The following is a 27,945-nucleotide window of genomic DNA, read 5'->3' as shown; positions in this document are numbered from 1 at the left end:
CTTGGATGTTATAAGTTGCACTGAGTAAATACAGCTGGATAAAACAAAAACTGTGTCCATCTTCATTTCAGGCTCAAGTGAAACTATATAATCAGAGCTCTTTTATTTACTGTGGCTGGGTTATGGTCCATTGCACTGTGAGAAATCCCAAGATGACTACACTCAAAAACAAAGCGTGTCACACCCTCCAGTAGCGTGACCCAAAAATAAACGTGATGTTTACATGCAGTAAATGCACAATGACATGCAGAGGGCGGTTTTCAAAGACGCCCTTCTCCTCAGCACCATGCATCATACTCTTCAACAAACCTTATCTGAGCATGTGTTATCGTCAGGTCCTCCTCCAATCACAAATAGTTTGTTGACACAACTGGAGACGGCTGGTGAGCTGACAGCCTCCTTCATGGATGCCACCTCTGTCCAGCGGTTTGAGAAAGAGTCGTAGCATTCGACGCTGCTTAGTCGTGATTGACCGTCATATCCACCAACGGCATACACCTGTAGATAAATACAATTTAAGTTATGGGCCCATACACAATACATCTTAGTGTTGTGTAATGTAGGTACGTTCAAACGTACGTTAAAAATCACACGCATGTGAAAGGTTCTTAGAAAAGTCAGAATTTTCTTGACTATTTCCAACAAAATAATGTACTTTTTAACTATTGCAAAGTTCATTCCTCATCAAATATATGTGCTTAGTATGAGATGTTTTGTCTGTTTTGAATTGTACACATGACATTTCTGTGGATGACACAATCTGGAGGTGAAACGAAGCATGTAGATCTAGCCAAACAGGAACAACTGTTTACCCTTTCATATCAGAATTCTGAAATTGATGTAATGACAAAGGGATTGTTATAGACACACGCACATGCACAAACCCTGAGGCTACCACTGCATTAGTGACAAAACAAATCTATGATTATACCTGCTTTTTTTATTACGTAAGTGGACTAAACAAACCTGATCCATACATCTTGAAGACAAATGGCCATTCACAGGAAATTCTATATCCAACTGAGTATGCATTATAAATAGTCATGAGGTGAACACTTCACTTCTGACTGTGCCAGCGGTTAAGACTCTTCCGGTTTACTCTTGAGTAACCAGAGGCAGGTACTTTGAAAAACTTTGTAGAAAGTCTAAGATTAAGATAAGGGAAAAAAAATTAAAAATAAAAATCACACGCATGTGAAAGGTTCTTAGAAATGTCAGAATTTTCTTGACTATTTCCAACAAAATACTGTGCATCCGAATATGCCTACTTTCCTACTAAACAGTTTATAAACAGCAGCATCCAGAATGAATTAGTAGTATGTATGAATTAATTGGGTTCATAAAACAGCGTAAAGAGAGGAGATGTGAATGCCAGTGAAGCAACGCAACTCACTAGTAGGTCCCATGACAAAGACAACATGGCCAATGTATTTCATCTGTATTTCATTCATACTATATAGAATGTACTTTTTAACTGTTGCAAAGTTCATTCCTCATCAAATATATGTGCTTAGTATGAGATTTTGAACAACTATAGTTTTAATGATACAGTGATTTAAAAAATGTCAAGCGGTATAACCATTAAGCGAAAACAAATGTGTGTTCGTTATTAAAATAAAACATAATATATCGAATGTGATGATTTTTATGGGGTTATACCATTTGACATTTAAAAAACCTGAACTGATTCTTTTTTTTTTTTTGGAAAAAAAATAAAAAATAAAATAAAATTATGACAATATTTTATATCAATTCTGCTTCACGGTTAATATTTTAAATAAAAAATTATGCCTACTATGAAATATTTTTTTATTCCAGTAATTTCAGCCTTAATGAGTTGCACTAATTAGACAAAACCACAATGCAAGAAAAACATGTTTACAGTTTTCAGATTTTCTCTGGTTTTAATGTCAAAACATAAACAGATATGCCCTTATCAAATAAGTCGTAAAGAGGTTTACATGCAGAGCAAAATAGGGGTAACGGGGTGGATGTGTGCAAATCAGGTTTTGCATAAATAATTTAAGACCGTTTAAAACTACAGTTGAAGGCGTTTCTGTGACTTGGGTTATTAACCAGTCAATAAAAGACTCATTGGCAGCATCCAAGTGGATGCTGCACACTGGTGGTGGTTGAGGAGAGACCCCCCACATGATTGTAAAGCGCTTTGGGTGTACAACAATACACAATAAAGCACTATATAAATGCATCATTCATTCATTCATTCATTCATTCATCCAATATGTGACCAAAACATCACCACTGCAAAAACAAGACCTTAGCAAAGTGTTGACAGTTCTGTGTTGTAACACATCACTCAATCACTCTTGTTTTTCTAAGTCCCCAAAGAGATTTCGAGAAATTTCCCATTAACTCTCAAATAAAAACACATGGAACACAAAAACCCTGAAGTGTTTGTCTCCTCTCTCTCTCCTGCCTCATGTCTCCATGCTGTTCAAAAAGAAGAAGGTAAACATGTTCCCCTTAATGGAACAACCAAGAAAACCAGTCGGACCAGTAGCGGTGTACGAACATGCTCGAACACAGAGGGGCCACACGCCACTTACGCAAAACAAAGCCATGTGCTTTGTGATGAGCTCTTTGTTCAGACTGAGATATTATTCAAACAGTCCTTTCACGCCTGGGACTGATAAGATGGTATATCAACAAAATAGTTATAAAAACCATGCTTCATCATCAAAGATTATAAAACATCTTCAGTGGAATTCAGTTTCCTGTTCACTGTGTGCGTAAGCGAAAAAGCTAATATTATGACGGTGTGAATCAGTTTCATTTAAATGTTAATTAAAATTTTGTATCACACATACACAATAATCAGATACAGTATATCTAACCAGTGTCAGCACAGCTCAAATCACATTATTGCAGCATGACCCTGTGGTAACGTGATTTTTCCACGTCTCGTTGTTGTGACTTCAGTTGATTAGATTTCATCCGTCAGTCATGAATCTTTCATAACCAATAAATCCAACCACAGTCAAACAATCCATATGTCTGAAAGGCTGCTGCTCAAAAACAAACCCAAATAATCTTTTGGGGTCAAATGAGTTTGAGTCCAAAACTATTATCTGCCTGAACAGAAACACAAAGAGTTGGAGAGACTCTTGCAGATATCTGAATAAGCCGCATTACAAAGCATCCAACAAACAAACCAAGAGAAAGAGGCGTTCATGCAGACAGCTGGCTATAACTTACATGGCATGTTAATTAGTTATTGCACAAGTAGCTTTTGTTGGCTCGGCTCATTCCATTCACAAGATTGATTTTCTTGATTTATTGAACCTTTGAGCTGGTTCCTCACTGAGTCCATAAAATGCATCAGATCCTTCGCAAACAGAACCGACCAAATCTGTTTTACCCCCTGCCAAAGTAAATCAGATCTCTGGAGCCGATTATGGTCATTAAAAAAAATGTTGAAAACAGCCTGATAGGAGTTGATGCAATATCAGCTGGAGAGACTCTAGCAGATATCTGAATAAGCCGCATTACAAAGCATCCAACAAACAAACCAAGAGAAAGAGGCGTTCATGCAGACAGCTGGCTATAACTTACATGGCATGTTAATTAGTTATTGCACAAGTAGCTTTTGTTGGCTCGGCTCATTCCATTCACAAGATTGATTTTCTTGATTTATTGAACCTTTGAGCTGGTTCCTCACTGAGTCCATAAAATGCATCAGATCCTTCGCAAACAGAACCGACCAAATCTGTTTTACCCCCTGCCAAAGTAAATCAGATCTCTGGAGCCGATTATGGTCATTAAAAAAAATGTTGAAAACAGCCTGATAGGAGTGATGCAATATCAGCTTAAGTATACAGATCCAAACACTTTTGGCAGAGTCGTTCCTTTATGGTACGGGCCATTCACATGTCTGATCACTTCAACGTCAGTTACTGATTATTAAAAACTGTACTGTAAGCAAACCACCTCCGAGGGAGAGGTTAAAAATGATGTCACTGTTTAATAAAAACCAGGAACAAGTTCAAAGGAGGAAAAGAGGGACAAACAAAGGCTTTGAAAGTGAGGAACTAAGACAAGACATGACAGAGCAGTAAATGACAAACAGGCAATAAATTATAAGGATGGGAACATGTTTGAAAACTAAATATGGGTTAAATACCCCAACAACACCCATTTCTATATGTAGGAAATCTTATTCATGGTTAGAGGTATATCATCTAAACAGGAAGTCGTCTTCTTCCATGTGGCATGACTAACTGAGCCAACACTTTAAATCATGGGATTTATTGAAAAGCCAACAAAAATGCCCTTAAAAGTTGGAATGTATTGGTTTATTATTGGTTTCTAAATGTCTCTTAAATAGTTTGTTGGTTTCATGCTCTGCAGCCAAAAATTCACCACACAATTCACATTGTGGTTGAGGCACACCATGTTTATCCTTGCTACAAGTCAACTGGCATTAAATGTAGTGTGTATAGTCTACCTTGTGTAGTTTTGTTCATAGTTGAAGGCATGTTAAACAACCTATTAGCATTAGCATCTATTTTGAAAACTAATTTATGCAAAAATGCTCTAGTTTCATTGGGCGCATGGCCTTTGATGTCAAAAAAAGTGTTTCCTCCTCCCTTTTAAAAGTTAATATATTTATTCATTTTTATGATTTATATTTAGCATTGTTTTTGCTTTCTGCAGGCCTTTCAGAACAGATCTTGGAGTGACTGAACTCACCTTTCCCAACAAAACTGCCATTTTGTGTCTCCAGCGGCCCTTGTTCAAGGAGGCAACCCTGATCCAGATGTTGAGCTGGGAGTTGTACATCCAGACATCCCTGCTGTTGATTCTACCACCTGAAATTGCATCACCAATTGGTCACAACCAATATTTTATGTCTCACTATGCACTTATTATAATACTTATGCAATAATGTAAGAAGGTAAATGACCCATGACACACTAGGTGAATGTTCTTTGTTATCTCACATAAACACATGAATATGTGAATAATAAAACTATAATTGCAGACATCTCGCTCCAGTTCTGAGATAATTCTAAGTGAAGCAATATTATTAGAGACCAGCTTAACCAGAAATATGCTGTCAAGTACTTATGAAAAGAATTATGCAACGCAATGAATATCCACATTCATTATTTACATATACACTACCATTCACAACAATGGCAGATTTTTATGTTTGATTTTATACTTTGATATTTTAATGCTTAAAATAGGTTTTGTACAAAAATATCCATTAATAATATATACATTTCTTCACAAATAAACATTTTAATTACATTTTACATAATTGTATTTAACTTAATTTAATGTAATTATTTATTTTTACACCAGATAGTAAAGAAAATCAGCCAACAAGTGTCTGGGATTCTACGGTTTAGAAAGCATCCCAGGATGCACCTCATGAAGTTGTTTGAAAAACTGTCTAGAGCTGTAATTTAAGCTACTTTGAAGGACTAAAATTATAAGATAGTTTTGATTTGTATAACATTCATTTAGTCACCACATAATTCCCATACTACCATTTTTCCATTATTTCATAGTTTGCGTGTCTTAACTACAACTACACATTGTAAAAATAGTAATAATAAACAATGACTGGGTAAGTGGTAAATGTGACCAAACATTTGACTGGTATAGGTTAATGCATGTGCATCTGTGTGATTATGCTAACAAAAGCTAAACATCTACAAAACTGTTCCAGTTCTTCAGGAAACACCGGCAGTGTGGAAAGAACACACTGGACTCAGCAAAGCTGCTCAACCTGAAACTCATCTTTCTATTATGTCAATTTCCCATTATTTTCTGACTCACATATCTTAGTCTTGAGTTTGACGCATACAATATATATATATATTTGACACATATACAGGCTTCATGCCTGGGAAAGCCTGCCTGGCCCTGGCTTACTGAACAAACTTCGAAGAAGGAGAAGAAACAAGATGTGTCGGGAAGGAATGAACTTAAAGGAGGTTGAAACTACAGAGAAAGAGAGAGAGAAGTTTTAACTAGCAGGACTGTTCTCATGGAAACACGTGAGCGCTTGGCACATGCAGAATGTAAACTGATCGCTCAGGATTCCAGCCCCCTCACTCACCCTTGCTCTCTCTCTCCCTCTCTAACAGTCTTTTCTCATGAGATAGCTGGTAGTCCTGGTCTCTTTTAATCATGTCTCACAGTCTTTTTGCTGAACCTGCTTGCTGTTCAAAGCGAGCTGCTCTGTAAAGCGTGGTGCCCTGCTGTGTCTAACAAATCCCCGCAGACTAAGCCAGCCAGGAGGCAAACATCAAACTAGGTCATCTACAATAATTGAGAAATTAATGACAGATGATACAAAGGATTGACAGATGAAGGGCATACAGACAAGCCTTAGATATAAAATCTTAGATAAAAATTAGATATAAAAATCTTTCATTTTACAATGAGTAATCTACATTTTAAACACTTCACAAAATTAAACAAGTTTTGTGGGTATCTGTAAGCTTTGATGCCATCTATATGCTAATGTACCCCTAAAAACTGACAAAATTAGCAGATATATGCATTCAAAATGAATATGGTCTTTCTATGCAAGACCAAAAATATTAATAGCTCATATCGCACTGACAAGATTTGCAACATTTTATCCAACCAAATGCTGTCTAGAATGAGGATGTGCCTCCCCTTAATACTAGCAAATCATCCTACTGGCGTTTTCAAAAAGGAACAAGGGCTTTGATATTTCCTTTGATTTTCCTTTACTTCATGTCTCGATAGGAAATGCATCAGCACAGGGAGGAATACCAAGTCATGTCTTTCCACCACTGCCTGCGAAACAATTTAGCATTCATGAAATGGTATCACAAATATCCATGTTTACCTGAGACCAGAATGTCGTTCCTGAGGGCACACACAGCATACTCTGACTTGGTGAACTCTGGGAGTTTGGCTAAGGATTTCCATTCCCCAGTTACCGGATCATAGCATTCAGTATACGGCAAGTTGAAACCCCCCATCCTCTCGCACCCTCCGACTACCACAATGACTTCTGAGAATCCAGTAGACCTGCAGGGACACGACAGGATGTCAAACTTGGACACATGGACAACTGAAAATCCTTAATAGCACTGAAACATGGAAAGGGATCACATTCTAATCAGTACTCTGTAATACATCTAGCACTGCACAACTCATTGTTTACATTTTGTTTTCTTTTAATTTTTGGTCTATTTGTTCTCTGCAGTGACACAGAAATTAGAAGAGTTTAGAACCCCTTCTAAGAATAGCAGTAAACAACACCGTCTACTTGTGCCCGGAGCATGCAAGAACCAATCCACAGGCAAACACATTTCATCCAGAACTAACTCCCCCAAGTTTTTTTCCCCCTGAAATCATCTGCCTAGAAGACTGTTCTCGCTGTGTAAATGCTCAGGGGGTTGGAGAGTGCATAAGCGATGACGCTAAAGTTAGAGTTGAACTTTGAATACACTCTCCGGGGGAAAGAGATTAGAACGAATTGAGCCAGTCGCCTGGTCAATTCATGCAAACATGGAAAATTCAGATCAGTCTTTCATGTGTGATGTAATTAGTCTAAATGTGCCGCACCTATACAATCCCAGAGAATAATTAGGGGAGATCAGCCAGGCCCTATCCAATAATGCAAACTTAAGAACCATACCAAATCTGCCTGGAAACAGAGGTGGAACTACAACTTTTCTGCCAACTATAAACTGACACCCGTCTGAAAACTCTAACAAGGCCCTGTGAAGCTGAGGAGGTGTTTTGAGAGTGTCCTTTTTTATCACCAAAATAAATAAAAAAAAAGGTATGTTGAGTTGTAAACAAAGCACCCTCTTTTGTTTTGCTTGAATATTTAGCAAGCTTTTGTCAATGTTTCGCTGGTCGCGTGAGATTGGGGCTGCAGTTATTAATGACTGTGCTACACCTCTCTGCAAGCAGTCTATAATGAGGCTGTTAATAAATAAGCCCTGTAACGTTGGCAGATCCTTCAGCGAATCATGTTCAGGCAGATTCCAGGTCACTATACATTCAGCTCTGAGAAAAACATAAGTGTGCAGTTTCCCCTCCCTCTGCACTCTCTCACCTCACGTTCCTCCAGACGTAACAAAAACAAAGAGTTCATTCACACTGCAAGCAGGATCAGGTCAACAGGAACATGTTTCGAAACTCAGGTGTTTATGTGTTATGAAGCTTGTGGAGGAAGAATTTGTATGGGCATGCCCCGCCGAGACTTTATTTTCCCTCAGTGCTCTGCAACACAGTGGGCCTGAAGGGGCCGTCTCTTTTTGCTCCATCTCACTGTACTTACAATGTGGCTTGGATTGTTCCATATCCATAAATTAAAGCAATGGGTTTCCCAATGCTCAACTACGGAGTACAAAACAAACCTTCAAGTTACTTCAAACACCCACTTGAATCATTGCCGTCAGGTTTTGAGAATAACTGAATCTATAATATAGCCTTTCTGAAAAAGGTTCCAGAAGTATCTGGGATCTTTAAGGACATAAGAATGTGTTTCAACTAAGCTTGACAACTACTAATAACTAGTAAACCACCATTTGCTTGATTCTGTTTGTTTCGGGGCAGCCAATAATTTGAAGTCAAGTCATAGTAAACAAACTCTTCGATAGTGACTTGGCAAGGCACGGAAGACTCTTTTCTTTCCTACAATCATCACTTGTTAATTTTTCTGTAGTTTAAACTGCTTGGTGCATTTAGTGCAGGGGTGTCCACTGTCCAAACTCGGTCCTGGAGGGCCGGTGTCCTGCAGAGTTTAGCTCCAACTTGCATCAACACACCTGCTTGGAAGTTTCGAGTATGCCTAGTAAGAGCTTGATTAGCTGCTTCAGGTGTGTTTATTGGGGTTGGAGCTAAACTTTGCAGGACACCGGCCCTCCAGGAGCAGGATTGGACACCCCTGATTTAGTGTATGTAAAGACTGAGACTTAATAGAGTGCTTGCATCAGTGTACATTTCTAGGTGATAAATTTAATGAAGACCTTCATGGCACAGGAAATGCCAAGGTAAGATGCCAGTAATACCTGCGTGGACGGGTTCTAGGTGACATCATTTCATTGCCCAAGACATGATAGCGCCTGGCTTCGTGCAGGAGCTGATAGCACTCTGGTGCATTTTGGATCAACTGGTCACCTTCTACCGTCTGCACGAAATAATTTGGATGCAGCAGGGGCAGTCGGACGTGGTTGAGAAGGTCTCTAAGCATGATTCGACGGTGGTCCACATCGTAGTAAACCCAACGCATCACTGCCTCAAACACGGTCTCCTCCTTTCCAATGACTAGCTCGTCACTAGCGATGTACTCCTCCAGTTCCTCCTTACGCAAGTCCAAGAATTCTTCATGCTGGGCCACATCGGTAAAGCTCTGTAGTGCATAAGAGCGGCAGCGACTGGCCAGTTGCTTGAGGGAGTGCGTGTCGGCGAAACGCTGGATGCCCAGGCAGTTGCAGGGGTCAAGTTGGTCTTCCAAGAATTTGGCACAAGCATCACGCAGAGTGCTGATCTGGAAGAGGCTGGAGGTCTCGAAGAGGAACTGCACATTATCTGTAGTGATGCGGGCACGTCCGGTGTAGACGTACTGAAGGAAGGTGTCCATGGCTTCAGCACGGATGCCGTTGATCTCCACCAACATCTCACGGCTCTCCCGGTGGTCATTGCAGAACATTGCACGGAAGTAGCTACTGCAAGCTGACAACACGGCACGGTGACACGGGAACTCACGACCCTCCACACTGATCACCACGTCCGTGAACAATCGGCCGTCACGGAACTCATTAAACATCTGCAGAATGCTCTCGGAGTGGCAGGGGCCGGAGGAGAAATCAAACACTTCATGATTACTGAGTGACTTGTTGTCCATCTCCAGAACCTTTCGCTTGACTGCTGGGGACTCACGGACTCCAGAGTCCTCCCGGTTCAGTCTTCTGCCCAGAATAAGTACCATTGCTATCAGACCAATGAGGCCCAAGGCCTTGTAGACAATAGAAGAAAATGATGCCTCAGCTGAAATTAAAAAGAGAAACATTATTTTTATCAGGAAATTCATGAACTTGTTATAATTATATAAAAATGACAATGAGTCACATATCAGAGTTGCTTTTGTAACCTTTAAGTGATCATACATAAAATATGAAAATGTGCTTCATGAAATTAAAATTAGTTTAAAACAAAAAGCATATGCAGCCTTTCAGGCTAAATTTACAAAAGATGTAGGAGTAGCTAATGTTACAACAACCACACAATATCATGTCAAAAAAGTGTTGCCAGCAAACGTGACACACATTAACTAGTAAACCTATCTTTAATAAGGTTAAATATTATATTTAAAAGGTTAAATAACTGTTTTTATAACATAAAAGTACAAAATTTGCCTAACCTACAAAAATTACCACACTTAGTCCATAACAATTTTCCTCTTGAGGACAATAAAAGTATACTACTACTATACTACTACTACTTTATCCACTTTAAGTTGCCATTGTTATGACAACCTGGCAACCTTTTGTTTGTCTCACATTGCCCTCTCATTGCTCCAGGTGAATTCACCTTTAGACTAAACATGATGCTTTTATTGTGCTGCTGGCCTCTAGCGGTCACTTCCGTATTCAACAAGTGGATCAAAACAAAGAATTTAGGGAACGTCAACAAAATCTACTTCAAAAATTACCTGCCAGCACGTGTTGACTGACAAATTAATCACATATATCTATTTTTTTATACCACCAAATCGTGACTAAAGTCAGTCATAACGAAAATATTAAGTTAAATGGCATTAACTGCTTTTTAAAACACATTTATAGCATACTGTAAGCTTAGTCAAAATTCCCAAAAGGCCAGACCATAATTTTTGTGTCGCAGTTATTCCTTTGTCCCCCACTATTAATAGATACCTCGATAGGAATAATTTTAGATAAAAGTGCACAAATAATATTTTTTGCATTGATTACGCGGGACTTGTATATAAATACATAGGTTACATTATAAATAAATATTTTTAGAATTAATTGTCACAAGATGTGCTTCATACACAAATATTTGAAATTATCATAGCTACAAAACTGTTACTGAATAGAATAGAATAAACTTTATAATAAAACAATCATAAATTTACCAGTTTATAAAGTGAAGAGTTTGTTATGGAAGTCTCGTCAGTATGTAAAATGTGAAAACTCTGCTCGTCTACCCCTCGGCGGTCATCTCTACTCCAGCAGCGAACCAAAAAGATCGTCTGGGAAAAAAAACGGTCAGCTGGGTGCTTTATTGCCGTCATCACATCCGAAAAACACAAACTCAGCTGGTGACGCGGGGAATTCTGGGAAATGTAGTCGTGAAAGCAGGCTGAAGGAATGACGGTAGAGGCAGAGGAGACTACAAGTACCAGAGTTCTCAAAACGCCACATGGCCACTGATTGTTTGTAAACGTTTCATCAGTCACAGGAGTGGCGGAGGTGAATCTCATGTCCGAAAGATGTTCAACTGACGTTCTGTTGTTCTCTTAAGTGTTTCATAGAAGCTTATAAATGTTACAAAATACATTCATATGCCTTTTGAAATTATGAAACTTTATGAAAAAATAAAGACATTTTAGTAAACAATCACAAAATGGGTTAAATTCAGAGCACAAATTCCGAGTATGGGACACCATACTTGGCTACACGTCACGTCACTTTAGAAATATACACTTATCTCTAATAATCACGCACACGTGACTTTCCATTGACGTATTTTGTTATTGTAGCTACTGCGCAAATTGTATTTTCTATCCTCTAACCCTAAACAACACAGAAGACTTTTGGTTTCTTAACATTTTTATTTAGACAGTGTGTTGATTTAGCCATCTGATCTGCAGTTTTTTTTCCATAGCAGATTCCAGTTTTTCCTACACTGAAGACATTTTTTAGGCTACTGTATGAAACAGACGTTTGAGTGTAATTTAAGCAACGTTTTTTTCTTTCGAGTACATTAACAATGTGGTCAAGGTTCATGCTCTTTACGCCTCCATTGTATGAAGTTCAAGACAAAGATTTCCTTCTGCCTCAGTCCTTTCAACAGCAAAGGTACAATTTAAACAGTGACTGGCTCTGTTGGAAAGCAGATGAGGGGTTGAACTTCCTCTCTTCTGAAAGCCTGGAGGCTAAACGTACAATACAGACTGTGAATCACGAAGACATGTTCAGGTAACTAAAATACACTATTATAGTTTTTTTTTTTTTTTTGTAATTACTTTGAGTTAGTTTTATTTTATATATTTATATTTTGAACGTTTTCATTTTAATTTTAGTTAAAGTTTTAGTAATTTTGTTGCCTGTTTTGTCATTTTTATTCATAATAAGAAATGTTGCCTTGGCAACTATCTAAAAGAAAATAAGTTTAAGGTCTGATCTTGCAGTCATTTCAGTATAACAGTAGATATAGATTTTGTTAGAACTCAAAATAAAAATAAATAAATAAATAAAAAAGGCCATACAAGATGTAAATGAGCTTGTTTATTCATCAGAAGAGATTTGGGTAAACTTAGCATTACATTACTGGCTCCCCAATGGATCCTCTGCATTGAATGAGAGCCAAACAGTTGATAAAATCGTCACAATAATAAAAAGTAATCCAGTTCATCAATTAACGTCTTGTGAAGTTAAACGCTTTGTAAGAAACAACTTTCGCCTCTGGCCAAATTCATATTAATGCTTTATCTAATGAAAAAGCCAATCCCCTGTTATCCTCTCACATCAAAATCCACTGACATATTTGTTTAGAACTGTTTTAGACCCTTTCCGTAGATCTGTGCATATTTCTCTCCTGGTTCAGACGTGATGACTATTTCATTGCAATATTATGGAAAGAGGACTTGTTTGAAATTAAAAACATCTTGATGGATTTGTTTATTACAAACAAGCAGCTTTTCACTTCACAAGATGTTAATTGATGGACTGGAGTCGTGTGGATTATTGTGATGGTTTTTATCAGCAGTTTGAACTCTCATTCTGACGGCACCCATTCACTGCAGAGGATCCATTGGTGAGCAAGCGATGTAATGGAATAATACTACAAATCCGAAATCTTTGATATTGAGAAGACTGTTGGACTCTATCAGATAAACAGCCAAGAAAAAAAAGGCATGTTGATGCCTAAAGCATTCTCTGGCAGACTTTTTCTTCCTCTTTCAATGCTTTCACCTGCAGTCTGTCTCTGTGCTGTTTGTGTTCTGTTGCTATCATGTGTCTCTGTTCTCTCTTGGTTTCCACACCATTAGTCCACAGCAGCTGACTGCACTTTCTGCTGTCTAAAGCACATTCCCCTGTCTCTGTGTGTTTATGTGATTAGTAGTCATCCCAGCATTAATAGTGCTATAATAGAGCTTGGATCCACTCAGATAAGCCCCACTAAAACACAACAGGGGAAAGCCCAGTTCAAGTCCACTGACTTAAGCCAAGCAGAACATAACACAAGAAGTACTGAAATATTCATCATATATTTGAATATTCATTAAAGAGGCATGGCCAAACATTATTTCGAACCGGCAGTTGTATCCTAGAATAGCCACATGGTGGCAGCAGTGACTAATGGAAACAGTATAACAGGATATTTGCAAGTGCACACAGGTTAACAAATGGGGATTTGGGATTATTTGTTTTAACAATAGAAATATAGATCTCATTTGTATTTTATACAGATGAATCCATGCTCTATAATATACCTGTAATTATTTGTTTAACATGGCTAGGTCCAATCAGCCACAGTGTTCATATAACACAACATTTTATTTAGGATAAGCATAACCTCATATCAAAGTGACCATGTTTCCTATAAGTGTTAGGCTACAGGTTGTAACAACAGCCCTCTACTTGACATTACACAGTTTAGAAATAAGTAGTAGATTTAGTATACAAATTTGGGAATATTACAGTTTTAGACGTTTAAACAAAACACTGCCAAGTCTCCCAACAGCTTACATTCTTTTCAAACACTTTAAAGTCATAAAAAACAACCAAATATGTTACACTTCAGGGATTAAGCTCTATAATGATCAGTATCGAGGAAACCTTAACCTCAAATCAGGCTATATGTCCTCAAAAAAGTCCATCTTTATATATATATATATATAGAAACAATTACCTGCGATTTGCCCCAGGTATTTAGCCTATTTGTAAAGCAGCGGAAAATCCCGTTCGATGGCCTCGATCATTACGGCGCATCCCTCCAGTTCTCGCGAGAACTTTCGGTTCATGAGCGCAGTGACGGCAAGCTGGGGTTCGTAAAGCGACGGAGGCAAAACTGTAGTGAAGCGCCTTTACGGCTGGGGCAACATCCACATCATCTCTTCCCCCTCTGCATAGTTGCCCCTGCTCTTTTTTGCTCCTTTTAATGAGGGACAGAATAATCTGTAGGAAATATGCTTAGACGCCGCGTTCCACTTTAATTTTAAGTGATCATTTGCAGTATTTCCGACCCGGGGGCTGCATCTCCCGAAAGTAGCGGATTTCTGTCTTTTTCTCTTCATTGAAAAACATCCTACACAAACACGCCGCGTAAACAAGTTCATAAATGGGTGAGTACAACAGATTTGTGGAAAGTCAGGTTATTTTAAACCAGATCTTGACCTGAGTGTGCTATCGATGTGTCATATAAAACATTAATGAAACTGAAAATCATTGATAGTGTTTGCATCATGCATCCGTCGCACTATTAGAACTACACTGAAAGAAAATCTGATGATTTCAAGATGTGGACACGTTTGCATGTTTTTCCTCTTCGCTGCTCAGAGATCATGAAGAGTTAAAAGCTGAATTTCATTTCCCTCTGATGCTCCCTTCTCTCCTAGAGCTGTCCGCTATGTTTCTCTTCACCGATGTGGTTTTTGCTACATTGTTTCATATGAGGAACGCTCTTTTTAATATGCATATCATTTCATTATGACATTACAGTGCAACGGAAACTGCTCATATTTAAATTGCTAGTTTTAAATTGTCAGTATCAGCATTAACTGTACTAGATTGGCTGTCAATAAGTATTAAACAATGCACATTTTCTATTTTCAGATATTTTAGTGAATATTAAGTAAATATTTGTGTAAAGTAAGTGTTCATTTGAATTCAGTGAATTGTTTCCAAAAGGAAAACAAAAATGCTTTTGAGATTCAATTTTGTCTAAATGCTAAAGTTAAAATGCTTTGCATTTGGTATAGCATTAAAGTCGGCATTAAAAATAAAAATCCACCCTATCTATTTTCTAAATGCATGTTATTGATCTTATTGTAAAGTTTTAAGCATGCATGTTTCATATTTTAGAATTTTTTTGACATGATAATTTTAATCAAAATGTCATAACTTGATCTTCTGGTGAACCAAGTCTCAGCCATACATTTTCTTTCGTTTTCGATAATCCGTTTCAATTGGATGTACGTCACAATACGGAAGAAAAGGTTGGTTGCTACTTCCCTTTCATCATAACCTTTAAGTAGAAAAATGTGAATAATACTGGACAAACTGATTTTCTTTCTATTTAGTTCATAGGGCCACAAATGTTTCTCGCATAAAGTTGTACCGGTTAACATCATGTTATGTGCTATGTTCTTGAAATAGAGTTGAATTAGTTTGTACGTTTGTTTTTTAAACAGACGGCCTCCCTTGACACCCATAAGCATATCACTGTCAATAACTGGGCAGCTGCAGCCAAAGCTGTTTTTAGCGTTTCAGTCCAAAAAATAGTTGCTGATAAAACAGGATGACAGACATTTTTTAAGAATGCCACACTATTGTCGAATGAGATGTTCAGAACTGCAGAGTCATCACTGTAATCTCAAATGTTGTGTCATACAAAGCAGATCGGAGCCTATCATTGACAATGGATTACAACCATTTGTGATTTACATTAACCAACTAAAAACAACTTCTTATTGACTGAAGCACTAACAGATGTACAATGCTCTTATGATCCATTCTGTTCTATCCACTCTCCCGTGACGAACTCATCAAAAGTGGAGCATCTTTGACAAAACACCAGTGTGAGACAGTCACACACGTGTCTCAACAGACATATGTGTTGAAAATTTAAACAGCACAATATAGGTTTTAAGCACATCACACAGCACATTTGGTTAAATTCTTTAGTGACTAAAGCCATCCGTGTACAGACCCACCAGAGTGTTTGTTAGGACAAGGTTTAGTTAGTTTCTGCATAAATATAAACGCTAACGGTTATTAATGACCGAGGGCCAGCTGTGTGTACCAACTATTTCAAAACATAAATCAATGTCATAAACAGGACTGCAGGAATGATATGATCTAAAAAGCAATCTGACAAATGAGCCATGCTCTGCTCTAAATTAAAAAGCGAGGAAAAATTGTTTGGAAAATATGTGCAAACAACTTTGTACATTATCAGCCCCTAAAGATTGTATATATTAGTACCTTAAAGGGATACCCAAAAATGAAAATTCTCTTCTTATTTACACACTTTCATGTCGTTCCAAACCTGTACAACTTTCTTTCTTCTGTCGAATTATGTTGAAGATAAGGATAAGATTTGAGGAATATTTCCATGTTTTTTGGTCTATACAGTGGAAGTCAATGAGTTTCAAAACAACATTGGAGCCCATTAACTTTTATTGTAGAGACAGAAATACAACAAGACATTTTTTAAATCTTTCACATTTTTTATTTTGTGTTCTACAGAAGAAAGAAAGTTATACAGGTTTGGAACAACATGAGGGGGAATAAAGGCCTATTCACACCAAGAACAATAATTATAACTATAAAGATAAAGTTCTAAAAATCATTCTAAATTGAAGAGAGTAGCGGGGTTCTCACCATAACGTTAACGATTATGCCACAGAGGAACAATATCATTGGAATCCCTTTCAGAATAATATTTTTCAGCTGATGAATGCTTAAAAACATTGACAGCCAATCAGAATCCATCCTGCTTTTAAAGAGCTCAAGAATTAAAAGAGGCAGACAACAAAACTGTGGTGAATGCTTATAATAACCAGAATGCTATTGTGCGTTGGTGTAGACGCTAATACAGGTGCATCTCAATAAATTAGAATGTCGTGGAAAAGTTCTAATACACGAGTTTCACAATTTGAGTTGAATTACTGAAATAAATTAACTTTTCCATGACATTCTAATTTATTGAGATGCACCTGTATAGTTATAGTTATAGTTATCATTCTTGGTGTGAACAGGCCTTTAATGTTGAACTATCCCTTTAAGGTAATGATATGCACCCCTTAAGGAGAAAAGGTACAAAGGTTTGCAACATTACTGTGATAAACACTATGCAACACCTTGTTAATATTTTGAATCAGCGATTTCATGTGATCCTCCCAAAGACATGCATGTATGGAATATTTGTTGACTTATTTAATGATTTAATGAGCATAATTAACAGGCCAAGCCTCAAAAGGAATAATTTTCAGACTAGTATACATGACCCACCCGTGATTTCGGGTTCAGCATTGAACAACGCGACTGACAGCATTCTTAAGCCACCATGCAAGAATTTTTGTCTTTTATTTTTTAATTAAACATGCTATCAGTAAGTGAATTCATAATGATCAAGGGCTCCTTGTGAATCCTCATATCGCATGCAAGTTAATAAAGCCCTGGCATCCTCTGTTACTGTTTTTGCTGCAAGCTCAAGCTTCGCTTTTCCTCCCCAGTGATGTGGTGAGCTTTGGATTCTGGAAAGTGTTGCACTGTACTCGGGTCTCTTTACTATCATGGCTGCTGTGTCATGCTCATTTATTGCCCTTTGGCAGAGAACAGGGAAGTGGTGAGAGAGGTATGATGAGTTCCCGTTATGTATAGTGGAGCATTTACACATCTACCTCATGTTCCTCCATGTTATGATAGTTGCTCTTTTATTGCCAGTGGGAACAGTGTAGGGGAACCAGTAGTAGTTGTACTTGCCACAAGATTTGGAAGATCTACACATCTCCAACTTCTTTTGTTTATGGTTATTAAATATTTTGGCTAATTTAATTATTCATTCAGCCTTCAACAAGAGTATGTTTAAATCCATTGCTGTTCATTTTCCCCTGAATGCAGCACAGAAATTTTTTGCAGATGCCTTCTGGGCATCCCTATGTTGGATAATAGTATTCATAGATCTTTATAAAATATTCCAGAAGAGAGCTATTTTGGATGGAATTAACGTAATAATTTTCTGTGCATGGCACCATAGGGAAATGCACAATATGCAATAATAAAAACCATAAGGTTTTGTATTAAAAGGAAAAAGAATAAAGTTTTCCTTGTAAAAAAAAAAAAAAAAAAAAAGAGAGTTATGTGTGTTTTGGAGCATGAGTAATCGTTGATTTCTCAAGTCTGCAGGAGATTGCTCCATTCAAGAATTAAAGTCATGTCAACTCATGCGATAATAGAGAAGTTCCACAGCTAGTGTGAGAGTTTTGTACGTTATTGTGCAATAGCTCCAGATTTATTCATCACATACTGTACAGTTGAAAAAAACATCTGCTAAAGAAGCTTTTGTAGATTAATAATTTAAGTGTTGTTACACTCGCTGAACATTTCGCTTTTAAATCATGCAATTAAGCTATGATGAAACTTTGCGAGAAATCTGAACTCTGCAGTTTGTTCTCATATATCTGCAGTAGGATACACAAACAACTGAGTGCTTTTTACACTCAAGTACCTTCATGATTTATTAACGTGTCTGATTTCGGAGCAGTAACTTTTAAGAGAGAGTTGTAAGATTGTTGAGTGTTGGCTTTAAGGAAGTAGTGTTAGACTTTGTGCTCAGGAATTAAACGCAAGAGTGTCTGTCCTACATACTGTATCATTTAATGGCTTGTTAACTGCATGTTTTATGCTTCTGGGAAAAGTGCGTCATTTTGTATCTTGCACCAATCGTTTGTTAGTTTCTCTGAATTTCTGCACATGACCCAAGTCTAACCCACATAATCAGTGGCTTGGCTGACACAATTTGGGAAGCCAGGACACATGGCAAGCCACATGTGGTCATGCATTTAAGAGGATCTTCCCCTTTTCTTCTATAGAGGTCCTGTAAATGTGTGGTTTGCTCGGGAGAAATTAACTTTTGTAGTGGTATACCGCTATCACTATATCATGATGTTTAAATTGATGGACATATTACGGTGTACATTTGCCTATTTACAATGCAGTAGAGCTGTGCAATTCATCGAAATACAGTTTCGATTTCGTCCTCCAATGATTATGAAAATACAATAATCAAGATAAAACGTTTATTCCACCCTATTCCGCCCCCTTTCCAGTGGTGCACTTTCGCTCCTCCATAAAAGCCCAATTTCACGTGCAAATCAGTAAAATCATGTAACGTGACTTTTGCAAAATGGGACGTGCTTGATTTATTAAAATTGATTAGATTTATTCATGTTTTTAAAAGCGCAAAAGAGAACTTGCACTGTTCCTCAGGAGGAACATGCGCTCAGAGACGGAACAGAACACGGACAAGCAAGTGAAGTGAAAGTGACATGTGGCCAAGTATGGTGACCCATACTCGGAATTTGTGCCATCCAAGTGCACACACACAGTAGTAAGTAGTGAACAATCACACACACACCGTAAACACACACCCGGAGCTGTGGGCAGCCATTTTTATTTATTTTTTTGCTGCAGTTGGGTGTTCGGTGCCTTGCAGCAAAACAACAAAAGACAAAGAGAAAATTACTCACTGCTTTTGACTGAAGGACATTTTAGCTTTAGTAAGAAACAAAGAAAGTTTAATTCTTACAGTGAAAACCAGACCATAGCGCAGTGTAGTAAAAATGGGTCAGGACTCAGGACTATGCCTGCATTTGCAGCACTGCTCTAAATGTGGTATGCTTGTGTTGGAATCTGCTATATTTCACAGTGGTTGTTTGTGTCCGGGAAGTGGTTTTATTTGGCCTACAATTCATTAAATATACATTCTGAGGTGTGTAATGGGTCAGGATGGCATGAGATGGTTTGGCTGTGAAGGATATCAGCGGTGTTCATTTCTTCGACTCATCTTGGAGTCATTCTGAGCTGTTCACACCTAATGCTCATCCAGTCAGACTTGAGCATGAGGTCTTTGCTGTATAAAAATACTTTCACCAATGTAATTCATTTAATTCATGTCTGTTCCATTTAATGCAATCTAATAACATAAATTTGATTAAACTTAAGGGAGTTTTCGAGGGAGAGGCAGTCGTTCAGTTCAGCTCAATCACATCATTAGCCAAAAAGTTTGTTCGTACAGTGCTGGAACATTATTGATCTTGTTCCGAATCAATGTAACCTAACAATAATGCTTGCATGTCTTAACTATGCAGTGGATTATTGGGTTCAAGTCTTATATGATCGACATTAACGCTTGTCCGGGACAAGTGGATTTTGTGAAGGGGCAAGTGAAAGAGAATTTTACTTGCCCGACCGGACAAGTAACCTGATTAAAACATCAGTAACAAATAACAACTAGGGCAGCACCGAAACTATGGCGAGAATGATTGTGATTTTATTACTTTCAGTGTAAACTGTGACTGATAATGGATAATGTATTGACAGTATCAAGGTCGCGTCAGTTGAGGCTCCCGCAGCCTGTCTGACTCGCGTAGAAATCAGAACTAATAAACGCAACAGCACACACAAAGAAACAAACATGAACAAACATACTGTGGAAAAAAAAAGAAAAGAAAAATATTCTATATAATATATGATATAGGTAAGCAACATCACACGAACAAGAGTGATGTTTTCCCGACTATCAGCACGATTACAAATGTGACACTGATTTTATACAACAGTAGTTCAATAAACAAGTAGTTAATATGAACTGATTTACATTTTAGACAGATTTTTGACAGTTTTTGCTCCATTTCGCAAACGAAATAGTTCTAAGCAAAGCCACAGCAGAACAGTCGCACATCTCCGAGCAACACACAACAGTGTTTCGTTACTGAATGTTTCAGCGTTTTTGAATGAATCAGGTGAGTCAATGATTCAGTGAGCCATTCATAAAGGCCCTGTCCCAAATCGCACCCTAAACCCTCGCAGTCTTCCTCTGACTCCACACTTTTGTGATGTAATGCCACTTTGACTATCTGGTAGAAGTCTGCCGCAGAGCTCGCCTCAGTGCGGGCTCGGCAAAAGTGCGCATCGAGGGTGCATAGTGGCCGCAAAGGGGTGGTATGGTAACAACTATTGCCCTTCCTAAAGTTAAAAAGTGTCCTAGAAATCCATTTAAGGCAAGTATCACAAATATGCTGATTAAAGTAAAACCGTATACTATTGCTTCAGATTATATTTACACCAAAAAAAAGAAAAAGCTTTTTTCCGCCAGACAAGTAACTTTTTTTACTCAGACAAGTGAATGACATGTCAAGGCGTAATGTTGAGCCCTGCCTGTGATGGGTTAATGGGTCAGGCCTACATAAATTTAGTCAGTATTAAAAATCGAGTGTGTTGATGTGCTCAGTGAGTTATGCTGGTGTGAAAGTGCATCACATGGTTTCACTGAGGTCCTGTAAAGCAGACAAACACTTGACTCACCATCAGTGCAAATCAGCTGAGTCCAGACACACAGGCTAAAGGAGCTATTTAAGAAGAGGAGTATTTATAGCTGCTCAGGGAGATGACCAGCACGCAGTGACGCTGGTTAAAACAATACCTCTAATCTTTAATGCACACACGTGGTGCATAGGTCATTTTGAACATGAAATGAGGAATCACATGACATCAGAGTCAGGTCGTTGACCAGTTAAACACACATAGTCCTTATTTAGCTCAAGTGTTGTTGTAGTAGTTACTAGATTTTTAGATTTTCTGAAAAAAAAAAAAAAATTAAGTGGTGTATGCATTGCATACACTGCAATGCTTCCAGTTAATGGGCACTATTTAAATTAATTTTCTTGTATATTTTTACCTTTATGGGGACTTTTTTTTCATAAAATATTTTATTTAAATAAATTAAATATAAATAATAGGTAGATATAGTTAATATATTGTATGATATTTTGAATAATATATTTTATTTAAAAAATATTCTGTGTTATGTCAATTACTTTAATATTATTAATTACATAGATAACACAAATTATCAGTAAATCGATTGAAAATATATTTGGTCTTACAGATAAAACTAAATTAACAAAAATCAAAGGAGCTCCGTTTTCTTTATAGGGACATTTCCTTTTTTATTTATTTTTTTGTCAATATTCTGTTATCCTTGATGTCAAATAGTTTAATATATAATCAATATATATACAGAGAGCGAGAGAGAAGATACTGCTTTGAAGATCCATCATTGTGTTCCAAGCCTGTAGAAAGGTGAAGGAAGAATAGTTGTGATTTAAGTCATGTTATGATTCGATGTATAGGATCTATGGCTGTAAAACTTCACAGAACGCAGCTGATTTCCAATAAAAATGGAACACCCATCAGTTATAAATTGTATATATTTCCCAATCCTTCTATGTTTTTTTATTATATAAATATATGGTTATACTGTCCTGGTAAATTGTCCATTCGTATTTGTTTTATAAGCTTTTTAAAACAGAATTCTACACTTTTCCCAACAAAACAAAGGTGGAGGAAAGGAGAGAAAAGTCTGCAGAGAGTCTGTCTGGGCCTGATCAGCAATTGGAGATGATAAATCTCCATATAACAATACAGACTGTAGCATTTCTGTATTTATGTGTGTGTGGGTTTGTGCCTGTAGGTTTTTTTTATATCTGTGCATATGCGTAGGCGCATTCCACCAGATGTTTGAAAGTATTCGTTACCTTTGTGTTTGTTATGGCTGTGGGCTGACCGATTTCTGTTATACGACCTCATGCTTTCCTCCCTGCATAGCTCAGCAGTTTCCAGAATATTCTGCAGGCTCATCCGAGGGATCATATAGGCCAATGCATTAATGTATTCTTGAATATCTAATGGTAGGCTATCGATATCCTTCTGCATAGAGCAATAATCCGGGTGGGTTGGTATCCGATATGAAACCTGCTGATATAGATCAAACATCGTATAGAAGACACAAAGGATGTTTGCAGTATCCTACTGTGTGTGTCTGTGCAGTGCGCATTGCATTGGAGTGAGGCGTGGGTGTGATCTCGTCTTGTGTGGCATGGCTTGATGACTCATAAACGCATCATTGTGATGTTCTATCTCCATCTCTCATCTCCATCCTCACTGTAACCCCTCCTCACCGTCATGACCTCATGCAAACACACAATTCAATTTAAATCCACAGAGAGTCACAAAGCTGAGAGGATGATATTCTCATCTTGCACTTCCCAAACAGAAATAGCACCTGTGTAGTTCACTAGAGTTCAAAAAGCTTCTTTATAATATTATAAGCTGTAATGTGAAAATAACTTGTCACTTTAATTTCTCGGCTCCTTGTTTTGTTGCTTTCGCTCCTGCCTTGATCTCACCTAGAGTAATCCTCCTATCTGCAGCGAAAACATGATGCCTGCTTATACTCCAGGGGCCTATTAGCTCTTATTCCTATGGAAGGACTTGTATCTTTCTTTGCTATCTCAGTAAATGTTTTATTGCTGTAAATATATGATTATGTGATAAAATAAGTTATGATGTTGTCGGAGCACACATGATAAAGTAGTTTTTGTGGTAAGCATCAGTATTTCTATTGTTCGTTTGGGGATTTGCATAAACCTTAAAGGGTGTAATGTGTCATTTCTGCACCATAGTGGCGACAAATTAAATAAAAATAAAAATAAATCATTGGGATTAAAAGTGATTACACTTTTTAAAAATTTTCTCCAACAGGACAATAAAACGGGTGGAAAAACTCCCTTTGACTTATACTGAAGGAAAGTCCCAAGCCATATCTAGAGACTAAAATATCATAGAGATTTGGGAATGGGCTCTTTTGACTTAAAACAGTAAGCAACCACTCAGAATGCCATAGAAACCACCCAGAACATCCTAGAATCACTTAGAAACACCCTAACAACCACACAAAACAACTTGGAATCACCTAGCAATACCTTAGAAACCATCCAGAACACCACAGTATAGCAACACCTATAAACCATCTAGAACACACTAGAATCAACTCAGAACACATAGACAACATGTATAACAACATGCAAAAACCTTCCAAAAACCCACATAGCAATGCTCTGGCAACCATCCGGAACTCCTATAATCACCTATCAGTGCCCTAGGAACCATCCAGAATACATTAGAATCATCTAGAAACACCCTATAAACAACCCAGAATACATTATTATTATAACACACTAAAGCAGCATTATAACACACTAAAACACTCCAAACACCTTAGTACCAACATAGCAATGTCCTAGCAACCACTCAGAACACCCTTTTATCACTTAACAACACTCTAGAAACCATCCAGAACACCCTAGAATTACCTGGCAACACACTAAAAATATTCTAAACATAAAAACACCCTAGAATGATCTAACCATGTCCTAGATTCACCTAGCAACACCCTAGAAACCAACCAGAGCACCCTAGAATCACAATAGAAACCATCCGGAATGCTTTAGAATGACCGACCAACCAAGAACCATTGAAACAACCCAGAACACATAGCAGCATAACAACACATTAAAACATTTTAAAAATCTTAGTACCCACATAGCAACACAGTGGCAACCACCTATAACAGCCTAGTGGTTTTGTTACCAAAACAGGATCTCTGTGGGTTGTGCATGTTGAATTATAAAAGCCACATTAAAAATGTGTTTGCATTTCCTAAGGTGAAGTGTAATGATCACAATTATATCTAGATTTTAAGAGACATAATTGGATCTAATGTAGATGGAGCTGTCATTTTCATTTAATGGTGAAAGTTGCGTGTCTGTGAGTCTCATACAGTAATACTGTATATCCTGCTTCCTGTATGTAACCATGACCTCTAAATCTCTGTTTTCCTCTCTCTCAGTGGAAGCCATTGTGGAGTTTGATTACCAGGCCCAGCACGATGACGAGTTGACCATCGCTGTCGGTGACATCATCAGTAACATCAGGAAGAATGAGGGCGGCTGGTGGGAAGGAGAGCTGGACGGTCAGAGGGGGCTCTTCCCCGACAACTTTGTCAGAGTAAGTGCTGAACTCAGCATTTCCCTTTTGACCTTTCCCTGCAGGAGGTAGAGGATGGATTCACAGCCTAGTCTCACCACAGGCTGTCGGTTTCTCGCCTTAATTTAGCATGACCAAGCCATCAACACTTTTTCAGGGTGTCAGTGAGTGTGCCTAGAGTGTTAGGGCTGAGCGAAATAGCAAAAACCGTTTTATCTTGAAATTTCACACTTTTGACAGTATCAAATACATATCTCGAATGCGACCAATTACACTACCGTTCAAAAGTTTGGGGTCAGTACAGTAAGATATTAACAGTTTTACTGACTAAAAATATTTACAATGTTACAAAAGATTTCTATTTCAAATAAATGGTGTTCTTGTGAACTTTGCACAATGTTTCCACAAAAATGTTAATCAGCACAACTGTTTTCAACATTGATAATAATAAGAAATGTTTCTTAAGCAGCAAAGCAGCATATTAGAATTATTTCTGATGGATCATGTGACACTGAAGACTGGAGTAATGATGCTGAAAATTCAACTTTTTTAATCAGGAATAAATGACATTTTAAAATTTAAAGCAGTTATTTGAATTATAGTAGTATTTCGCAACATTACTATTTTTACTGTATTTTTTAACAAATAAAAGCAGTCTTGGTGAGCATTGGAGAAGACTTTAAAACAACATTTTTATATCTTATTGATCCCAAACTTCTGACTGGTAGTGTAGATTCAAAATGTTTAATCAAATAAGTTAATTTCAGTACAAATGTAAAAATCTAATAATTGTTTACTAAATGCGCAGTGAAACATTAGTAATGAAAACGCATGGACAGTTATTTTTGCAGCTGACAAATGCATTTGCATTTGGGGGAGTTTCCCTTTCAGACACAATTTATGGGAGGAGAGTATTTAAATATATCACGCAAGGTGATTTACTAATGTTTGCGGTAGTCAGTTTACTGGTATGTGCGCCATTATTTAAAGCATGACTTAACCCATTTTGCACTTGTGTTTTAAGTAGATTACCCACACCTGATTATCATGCTCTGCTTGTTTGCGACCCTATGCTAATTTGTGCTGCTCTTGGTAGATTGCATTGGTCATTAACGGAAATGAGGCGGCTGCGTCTGTGTTCTTTAATTTGTGCTAAAACTTTCCACTCCCGTCTGTGCTTTTCTGGGATTGCATTCTCACTCTGTTTAGTAAATTTGGCGCTATATCTCCAAATAAAAAGTGCTTTTAAAAAAGTATTGTTCATGTTTTGCTGCCAACAAGTCATTGCGGAAATATATTGAATTTTCATTATATCGCTCGTTATATTGTTCAGCACCAGAGTGTGTTGGCAAGTGTATATGTTTGTGTTGAGCTGAACTCAGCAGGCCTCTAATGGTGACTGTCAGAGGATGGCGAGTGAGTGTGCTGACTGGAAGAGTATTGGTCACACTGAGCTGCAGCACTGCAGACGGACAGGATGCTAGTGTTGATTTGGAGAGAAAGAGAGAGCGAGCATCTCTATGACTTGTGCTCTCACTCTCTCTCCAGTGACACCAGTACATCAGGGGAATATTGCAGCAGGAAACCTGCAAACTCCTCCAGCAGATTGTCATGAGCTCAGGTGTGAGGAGTCCATGAAAGCTTGTTAGCGTTGTAGCGCTACATACTTGTTAGCACCAGTAAGGCGTGATATGAGACTCTTTCTAATCACACTGGGATTGTTCTTAGTACTTTATTAGTACAGTTCTCATTGTAATCTCCTTTTGTTTATTTCTTACTGTAAACACATTTCTTTTCAACAAGTAACACCACTAATGTTGGTGTGAACTTTAGAGAAAATCTTGTGGTTGGCTGAAATGTTAACGAGTCAAGTCTCAAAGCCCTTGTGTTTTTTAGTGTTTTTTAGTGTTAGTAGTTTTTGTATGTTGCAAGTTAGTTTTATAACCCTGTTGCAAGACGATTAATTTTCTTGTTATTTTAGTCTGTTTATTTGTTCTTTAAGCTATGCTTGTGTAAATGAAAGCATGTGAAATTTTACTTGAATCAAAGTTGGCAAGAGAGGAACTGTTCTAATCAACAAACCATTTTTTCTTTCAAGTCTGAATCAAGTCTAAATTTAGTCTCAGATAATTTGAGACTATTTTCTGATGTTTTATGATTGATTTAAAAAGCACAAATTCGATTTCACAGCCTTCAGCTCGTCTGTTTGCCTGTAAAAGATGCCGTTTATGCAGTGAATGCGGTGTACAGAGAGACTCTGCAGCTTCGTGAGGTCACTTCCTTTTCGATGGTTCATGGTATAGGGAAGTGCAGACTTCCTCTGAAGGCACTGGGGAGGGAAGATGCTTAACAGCGAGACGGTGTGAAATTCAACGGTGCAATTTAAACAGGCTTTTCACAGCTTGAGCACAACTGATGAACTCATTCTGAAGACACTAAAACAGTTGTCATGAAATCATAGTGAAGTTATTTCTTTAAAAAATCTTATGATTCTCTTCACAGACTGCATGTGTAAACTTGATTAGAAAAATGGGTAGTGGAATAGTTGAAAGCTGAAAATGTACCATTTTGTTGTTCCTTCTAAGATGTGGATGAGTTTGTTTTTATAATCAGAACAGATTTGAAGAAATGTTGTATTATATCACTTGCTCACCAATTGATCCTCTGCAGTGAATGGGTGCCGACAGAACAGCTGATAAACACATCACAATAATCCACAAGTAATCCACACAACACCAGTTAATCATTTAATGTATTGTTAAAGTGGTCATATGATGCTTTTTTAAAGATCATTATTTTGTGTATTTGGTGTAACAGAATATGTTGACATGCTTTAATGTTCAAAAAACACATTATTTTTCAAATACTGTACATTATTGTAGGTCCTCTATGCCCCGCC

The 27,945-nt window shown here is 37.6% G+C and overlaps 2 protein-coding genes across 5 annotated transcripts in view; one reads left to right on the top strand and one right to left on the bottom strand.

Annotated features, from left to right (window-relative positions):
- Positions 1–11,242, bottom strand: part of LOC107663692 (kelch-like protein 24) — a 21,015-nt gene extending 9,773 nt beyond the window's left edge. For all 3 annotated transcript variants that reach the window (XR_001631366.1, XM_016453970.1, XM_016453972.1), the window contains exons 1-5: positions 11,123–11,242; positions 9,036–10,014; positions 6,854–7,038; positions 4,711–4,829; positions 310–498 (exon numbers count right to left, since the gene is read on the bottom strand). Coding sequence is in view for 2 of the 3 variants with exons in the window: in XM_016453970.1 (XP_016309456.1) it covers positions 310–498; positions 4,711–4,829; positions 6,854–7,038; positions 9,036–9,955 (1,413 nt within the window). In the remaining variant the exon portion in view is untranslated. The remainder of the gene's footprint in view (positions 1–309; positions 499–4,710; positions 4,830–6,853; positions 7,039–9,035; positions 10,015–11,122) is intronic.
- Positions 11,243–14,213: 2,971 nt separating this feature from the next.
- sh3kbp1 (SH3-domain kinase binding protein 1) overlaps positions 14,214–27,945 on the top strand; it is a 59,595-nt gene continuing 45,863 nt past the window's right edge. For both annotated transcript variants that reach the window (XM_016453904.1, XM_016453903.1), the window contains exons 1-2: positions 14,214–14,557; positions 24,910–25,067. In XM_016453904.1, coding sequence (XP_016309390.1) covers positions 14,554–14,557; positions 24,910–25,067 — 162 coding nt within the window. In that variant the 5' untranslated portion in view covers positions 14,214–14,553. The remainder of the gene's footprint in view (positions 14,558–24,909; positions 25,068–27,945) is intronic.

Source organism: Sinocyclocheilus anshuiensis, unplaced genomic scaffold (genome assembly GCF_001515605.1).
Source record: "Sinocyclocheilus anshuiensis isolate Anshui unplaced genomic scaffold, SAMN03320099.WGS_v1.1 scaffold928, whole genome shotgun sequence".
Taxonomy (NCBI): domain Eukaryota; kingdom Metazoa; phylum Chordata; class Actinopteri; order Cypriniformes; family Cyprinidae; genus Sinocyclocheilus; species Sinocyclocheilus anshuiensis.
Note: the sequence above shows the minus strand (reverse complement) of the source record. Positions and strands in the feature narration are given on the sequence as shown.